Here is a 7,811-nt window from a genome sequence, read left to right on the forward strand (position 1 = left end):
AAAAAAAAAAAAAAAAAAAAAAAAATCTGATAAACTTGGTGTCTTAGTCCCTTTATGATAGGAAAATATCACAAAGTGGATGGCTTAGAAACAAACCTTTCTCACAGTTCTGAAGGCTGGAAAGGCCAAGGTCAAGGCCCTGGCAGGTTTGGCATCTGGTGAGGGTCCCATCTTCCCAGTATCACCTCATGTGGCAGAGGGGTGAGAGGTTTCCCTCCGCCTTCATGACCTAGTCACCTTTCAAAGGGCTCACCTTCTAATACCATCACCTTGGGGGTTAGGATTTCACATATGAATGTTGGGGGGACACATTCAGTCCCTAGCATCTAGGGTTGTCCATTTCCATTTCTAGTGTTTTCAGCTGTTCAAATCACACCACCCATCAGTTTCTCTGCAAAGCCCTTGCATATCAGAGCACTGATGCTGTGAAGTGGGCAGAGAAGGGACTACTACCATTTTATGGATGAAGAAAGAGCTCACAGTACCAACTGGTGACTTTAGTCACTTGGGTTTGTGGTCGTACTTGCTCCGAATCCAAATTTGTTTACCTTCATTGTCAGTTTGCTTGTGTTGTTGTTGTTGCTGGGACAGAGTCTCACTCTGTCGCCCAGGCTGGAGTGCAGTAGCGCAATCTCAGCTCACTGCAACCTCTGCCACTGGTTCAGCGATTCTCCTGCCTCTGCCTCCTGAGCAGCTGGGACTACACGCATGCGCCATCTCGCCCAGCTAATTTTTATATCTTTAGTACAGACAGGGTTTTACTATGTTAGCTGGGCTGGTCTCAAACTCCTGACCTCAAGTGATCTGCCTGCCTCGGCCTCCCAAAGTGCTGGGATTACAAGCTGAGCCACCGCTCCTGACCGATATTGTTCTTTTTAAAAAAACTCGAGTATAATATTGAATAAAAGTGGTTGAGAGGACAGCTTGCCTTGTTCTCAGTCTTAGCAACATCGAGTGCAATCTTCTGCTCTTGAGTATGTTTACTGTATTTTCATTCTGCCCCTCATCCAACAAAGTTTCCTTCTATTACTAGTTTGCTGGGAGTTTTACCATGTATGAGGGTTCAATGTTGTTAGATGTTTTCAATCTGCATCTATAGAGATATGATTTTTCTCTTATCAGTGTGGTAAATTACATTGATTTCTTAATGTTGAAGCACCTTGCAATAAACCCTGTTTGATCATGATGCATTGTCCTTTTATATATCACTGACTTTGGTTTGCTATTTTAAGAATTTTACATTTGGTTTTAGCTGAACTAAGGAGCAGAATTCTGCAACAAAATGAGTTTTTTGGATCAGTCAATCTGTTTATCAATTGTATTGAACTTTTCAAAGAACCAACTTTTGGTTTCATTGATTTTTCTCTATTGTTTCTCTTTCATTTCTGCTCTTTATTTCTTCCTATCTACTCCGGATTTAATTTGCTCTTTTTTTTCTAGCTTCTTAATGTGGAAGCTTAGATCATTTGTTTTAAGTCGGTTTCAAATATATGCATTACAAGCGATTCATTTCTCACTTAGCATTATTTTAGCTACATTCCATAAACTTTGATCTGCTGGTTTTTAATCATTCAAAATATTTTCTAATTTCCCTTGTGATATCTTTTTTTAAATCAATGGTTTGCTTAGCATATGTAACTTAGTTTCCAAATATTTGGGGATTGTTCGGCTTTCTTTGTTAATGATTTCTACTTTAATTTCATTGTGACTAGAGAATGTACTCTACGGTTTCAATCCTTTGCAACTTATTAAGACAGTTTATGGCCAGATTTGTCTATAGCATGTGGTCTATCTTAATGTTTCATTTGCATTTGAAAAGAAGTATATTCTGTGGTATTGGGGATGGTGTTCTATAAATGTCAATTAGATTAAATTTTTGTATAATGTCCAAAACTTCTGATCCTTAGTGTCTTTTGATCCATTTATTCTATCACTGAGTGGTATAAAAATTTCCAATTATAATTATGAACTTGTCTTTTCTCTTTTTCATTGTGTCAGTTTCTGCTTCATGTATTTTGAAGCTTTATTAGGAGCATAAACTTTTAAGATTGTCATCCCGATGAATTAATCATTTTATTATAAAATGCCCCATTTTATTTTTGTTAATCATTTTTGTCTTGAAGCCTACTATGTCAGATACCAATATGAACACATCAGCTTTTTTTATGATTATTATTTGCTTGGTATTTTTTTTCCCATTTTTACCTTTGACCATTTGGTTTTGTATTAAGGTGTGTCTCCTGCACACACACCATATGCTTGATTCTTGCTGTTTTATCCAGTCTGATGATCTTTTAATTGATCTTTAGTCAATTCACATTTAATGTAATGTGTGTGTATGTCTTCTACGTAGGACAAATGCCTGTGTTTGTTGTTTGGTGGGGTTAAATCTCCCTGCTGTATGCTTCCATGGTATCCAGTAAATAGTATTTTTTAAATAGTCCCCACATTGTAAGTCGGCCTTCCCAATCGGTCATGCAGGCTTTGGTTTGTCTTGCTCATCACCGTATCCTCGCACTTTACAGAGACCTGGCACGTAACAGGCGTTCACTGAGATGCGAATTACATAGAGTTAAGATTTAAATAGAGGGAAATGATGACTTCCTTATCTTACGGAAGAAAACATTCAGGGCCAAAAAAGTCATGAGAGTTGCTTGAGGTCATAGTGTTAGCTAGTGGCAAGGTAAAAGTGAAGACAAGAAGTGGAATGGCCAGAAGACAGCCATGCCTTCCCAGCCATACCTGTATTGAGAGATTCTGCTTATATCCTTCCATGGGGAAAGAAGACTTTCCCATTCAAGGCACCTCAGAGATTGCAGCTGTACCTGGGACTGGGTGCCCACTGCACCCATTGCCAGAATATGTAGATCTTAGGGCAAAGTTTGAAAACTACTTTTAAAATTATATATATATATATACATATATGTAATTTTTGTTTTTTGTTTTTTAGACAGAGTTTTGCAAATACCCAGGTGGGAGTGCAGTGACACAATCATATTCACTGCAGCCTCTACCTTCTGAGCTCAAGTGATCCTTGAACCTCAGCCTCCTAAGTACCTGAAACCACAGACACATGTTGTCACGTCTGGCTAATTTACAAAAACATTTTGGCTGAGAGTGGTGGCTCATGCCTGCAATCCCAGCACTTTGGGAGGCCGAGGCGGGCAAATCACGAGGTCAGGAGTTCAAGACCAGCCTGGCCAATATAATGAAACTCCGACTCTACTAAAAATACAAAAATTAGCCGGGTGTGGTGGTGGACGCCTATAATCCCAGCTACTCCAGAGGCTAAGGCAGAAGAATTGTTTGAACCCGGGAGGCGAGAGCTGCAGTAAGCAGAGATCCTGCCACTGCACTCCAGCCTGGACGACAGAGCGAGACTCCGTCTCAAAAAAACAAAAACACAGAAACCTTTTTTTGGTAGCGACACGGTCTCCCTATGTTGCCAAGGCTGGTTTCAAACTCCTTGGTTCAAGGGATGGTCCCACCTTGTCCTCTCAAAGTGTTGGGATTACAGGCGTGGGCCACCACGCCTAGCCAGAGTTCAACAAATGTTGCAGTCACATGTGGGAGACCAGGACATGCCTCCCCAAAACATGAAGGATTGTGCTAAAGACAAGAAGCAGCAGATTCAGGAAAGCTCTCTACCCTGGCCCTTTTTGCCTAAAAGTAGGACATAGGTTTACAAAGACAAAAGGTATCCTGTCCCTCTGTCTACCTGGGAGAACAAAGACTACTTTAGACCCCTATGGCCTGCAGATGGTATCAGAGGAATTTACATTAACAAGCTTGACTAACTGGCCTTTGTTTTTTTTGTTGTTTTTTGGTTTTTTTGCCTTCTCACAAGTTGCCTCCTGGAGAGACTCAAAGTCCTATTTCTTTGTCTTGTAACTTAAAAAAATTCCTGTTCTTTGTTGAAGATGCTATAAAAAATGGAATTCAAAGTCATCTCTTCCAGAACGACTCATTCCCTTCGTATTTCTCATGTATAAATGAAATATACATGTCAGTAAATTTGTGTTTGTTTTTCTCTTGTTAATTTGTCTTTTGTAACAGGAGTCTCCCCCAACTAAGAACCTATGAGGGCTGAAGAAAATCCCCTACAAATAAAAAGGGGCAGAAATGACAAGCTGCGATGAAAGGCCACAAGGATGCTCACACCCGAATCTAAAAAGCCCTTTGTGTGGGCCGCAGCAAGCATACTTTGGCCAAGAAATTTCTGTGGCTCTAACCTCCTTTGAAAACTGGAGAACCAAGGCCAGGTGGCAGAGGGAGGTGACTGACCCCACCCGCCCCGGAGGCGGCCCCGCACGCGCAGGCCACCCAGAGTGGAGGTGGGAACGGGCGCTCCGCCCCTTCCTCGCTGAAAGGGGTCCCTTTCCCTTTTCCCGGTCCCGCGGTCCGACCTCATGTGCGACCCTTAAAGCGTAGGCCCCGCCGAGACGGCACCCGGCCTGACTGGCGAGGGAACAAACTGTGCCCTGAGCAGGCCAGGAAGCCCGCCCCGGGGCGGATGGCCCTCAGTCTCCTAATCAGAGCGTACTGAGCGCAGGGCGGCGCTGTCCTCACCCGTGCGTAACGAGCCGGACGGAGGGCGTTTACCGGCGGAGGAAACCGACACGTGATGCGCGCCTGCTGAGTGCCAGCTCCTCCAGCTCTGCCAAGTGGGTGGGATCCCCTACTTTGCAGAGGAGGAAGCCGTTCAGGCCTCCCTGTGTGCATTTTGCAAAAGCCTCTACCCTTCCATCTCGAATCCCTTGGCACCGATCACACTTCCTTCGCCTGGAAACCTGGAGCCGTCTCTCGCGAGACATCCTCCGCCCTGTAGAAGGCCATTTCGGTTCTTCGTGCGCGGTAGCCGCCCCACTTGCGGGATTCCAAGGCCTGCCTAATCGGGCGCGGGTGTCTGGCTGTGGATTCGCCGCCGTCCCCCTGGACGCCTGGAGGCTCAAACCCCGCCGCTCCCAGATCCCAGGCTTTGCTCCCACCCCGGCTTCCGCCCACGGTGCTGCACTTCCTCGGACCTGGGCTGTCGGGAGAGCTGGAGGTGAGCGCTCTCGGGAGAACCCAGCCAATTTAAAGAGTCCCCCTGAGAAGACTTGGCAGAGGAAAATTTAACTGCTGGTACCCCCTGAGTTTCTGGTGCACCCGGTGTATCAGAGCTTGTGTTGTGCATCAGGACTGGAAAATTGGCGAGGAGTTACTTACGCTCTGATGACTCATATTTTACTGAACTTTTGTCATCAGCCAGGATTTGTTCTAAGTACTTTATTGTCACTAACCCATATATTTGTATCTTCACGGCCAAACCGAGGTGGTTACTGTTACATCACTGTGCAGATGAGGAAACTAAACTGGCTTAGAGAAGTGAAGGAGTTCACACCCGCGGACAGGAGTAGACCACCCTCTCCTTGGTGTCCACACCTCTTTTCTTCAGGACTGAAGAGGCAGTCACTGGAGCTCTGCCTGGGGTGCCTGCACTTATGGAGACCCCCATTCCTCCCTCCCCTCAGTTCACACCCACTATCTGCCTCAGACTACCACATGATCTCATCCTACCCTTTACACCACAAGACCCCCAGGACTCCCAGGCGATGCTCTGCTTTAACTCAGGAAATTGTAACCTGGCATTTGGTAATTGAGGTGAGCAAGGATGGAAAAAGAATGTTGATGACCCCTTAGGCTGCAGAGTGAAAAACTTACGCAGAAGTAGAACACGCTAAAGCAGCAATACATTAAAGTCATATAAATATGGCAAGTGCAGTCCCTGGCACATATTAGGTCCTTAACAGATTTTTCTTGTTGAAGTCATTGCACATATGGTTACAACTAAGGGACACAGGAAGTGATGAGTGCATAAACCTAAAGGAAGGGAATAAGAGAAAGGGAACTCCCATGACTCCAGCTCCTTTCTGATGCTTGGTGCTGTGGAAATGCCTTGAGCAGGCCTGTGAATTTTGTCTTTTTGCAGATGTTCACACTTCCTCAAAAGGACTTCAGTGCTCCCACCACCAGGTGTCTGGGCCCCACCTGCATGCAGGACCTGGGCAGTAGCCATGGGGATGATCTGGAAGGAGAATGCTCCAGAAAACTGGACCAGAAGCTGCCAGAGCTCCCTGGAGTGGGTGATCCTGCCATGCTCTCCTCTGATACCTCCTACCTGTCCTCTAGAGGAAGAATGATTAAATGGTTCTGGGATTCCGCTGAGGAGGGCTACAGGACCTACCACATGGATGAATATGATGAGAACAAGAACCCCAGTGTGAGTGAAGCTCCCCTCCCTCTGGCACCCGAGAGGGAACTGCAGGGTGGGGTACCCTACCTTGACCAATAAGGCAGCATCCAGCCTGCTCTTGTGAGGTTGGAGTTATGGTCCTCTGACCTCCAAGAGGTCTTCTGATGTAACTTAGAGTGGCTCCAGTGTATTGCCTGGATCAGGAAATGGTCCATTTGGAATATAGGGGACCTTGATTTGTGAGGGAGGAATTCAAGAGCCACACGATATTCTTCTATGGATTCTGACTCACGACCTGTCAACTGTCCAGCTTTAGAACTAGGGCAGAACTAAGGTTCAGGTCGCAACTGTTTTACTTATAGGTTGTTTATTGCTGAGCTAGTTACTTCACTTCCTTGAATCTTAAATTATCTCTAAAATGAAATAATGACACCAGTCATGGTGGTTCACACCTGTAATCCCAGCACTTTGGGAGGCTGAGGCAGAGGGAACATTTGAGGCCAAGAGTTTGAGACCAGCCTGGACCACATAGCAAGACCCCATCACCCCAAAAAAATAAAAATAAAAAAATTAGCAGGGTGTGGTGGTGTGCACCTGTGGTCCCAGCTACTGGGGAGGCTGGGGTGGAAGGATTGCTTGAACCTGGAGGTCAACGCTATAGTGAGCCAAGATCACGCCACTGCATTCTAGCCTGGGCAATGGAGTGAGACCCTGTCTCAAAATAACAGCAAACAAACAAAAATAAAATAAAATGGGATAATAATACCTGCTGTGTAGAAGAGTCAAGATTAAATGAGAGCAAGTATATGAAGTTTTTAGCACAGTGCTACTCAATAAATGATAGCTGCTATTATTATTTTCTGTCCCCAATATAAGCTGTTCTCGTAATGCCTTCAGAAGTCAGAAAGCTGTTACAGTAACCCTTTAATAATCCTTATTTGTTGAGCATCTACCATATAGATGTGAGCAGAAACAAAGTTCTTATCCTCATGGAGCTCATATTCTAGTTAGGGAGACAGACAGTGAATGGACAGAGAAAATATATATATACTATATGGTGGTAAATACTATAGAGAAACATAAACCAGAGTAAAGAAGACAGAGAATGATGGATGGGCTGGGGATGTTGCTATTAAGTAGAAGGAGGTCACAGAAGGCTATTTTAATAAGGTGAACATTTGAGCAGAAACCTGGAAAAAGTGAGGGATTGTATTAGTTATCTATTGTTGCATAACAAATGACCTCAAATCTAGCAAGTTAAAATAACAGTGCATAATTTCTGGGGTTCAGGAATCCTGGTGGATGCCTCAGGCTCAAGATCTTTTTTTTTTTTTTTTTTTTTTGTGACGGAGTGTTGTTTTTTTTTTTTTTTTTTTGTGACGGAGTGTTGCTGTGTCACCCAGGCTGGAGTGCAGTGGCACAATCTCGGTTCACCACAACCTCTGTCTCCCCGGTTCAAGTGATTCTGCCTCAGCCTCCCGAGTAGCTGGGATTACAGGCGTGTGCCATTGTGCCCGGCTAATTTTTGTATTTTTAGTAGAGATGGGGTTTTGCCGTGTTGGCCAGGCTGGTCACG

General features: G+C 44.6%; 2 protein-coding genes across 4 annotated transcripts in view; both read left to right on the forward strand.

Moving 5' to 3' along the window:
* The window catches only part of ACCSL (1-aminocyclopropane-1-carboxylate synthase homolog (Arabidopsis)(non-functional)-like), a 22,955-nt gene extending 17,837 nt beyond the window's left edge, over positions 1-5,118 (forward strand). Inside the window, exon 14 of the mRNA XM_011963556.1 lies at positions 4,490-5,118. Within this exon, the coding sequence (XP_011818946.1) occupies positions 4,490-5,118 (629 nt within the window). The remainder of the gene's footprint in view (positions 1-4,489) is intronic.
* ACCS (1-aminocyclopropane-1-carboxylate synthase homolog (Arabidopsis)(non-functional)) overlaps positions 4,523-7,811 on the forward strand; it is an 18,305-nt gene continuing 15,016 nt past the window's right edge. The window contains exons 1-2 of one of the 3 annotated variants that reach the window (XM_011963271.1): positions 4,523-4,664; positions 5,972-6,262. In XM_011963271.1, coding sequence (XP_011818661.1) covers positions 5,972-6,262 — 291 coding nt within the window. In that variant the 5' untranslated portion in view covers positions 4,523-4,664. Of the gene's footprint in view, positions 5,048-5,481; positions 5,644-5,971; positions 6,263-7,811 lie in introns of those variants that run through there. The other 2 variants (XM_011963270.1, XM_011963269.1) reach the window with 2 other exon arrangements.

Source organism: Colobus angolensis, unplaced genomic scaffold (genome assembly GCF_000951035.1).
Source record: "Colobus angolensis palliatus isolate OR3802 unplaced genomic scaffold, Cang.pa_1.0 Scaffold61, whole genome shotgun sequence".
NCBI classification, from domain to species: domain Eukaryota; kingdom Metazoa; phylum Chordata; class Mammalia; order Primates; family Cercopithecidae; genus Colobus; species Colobus angolensis.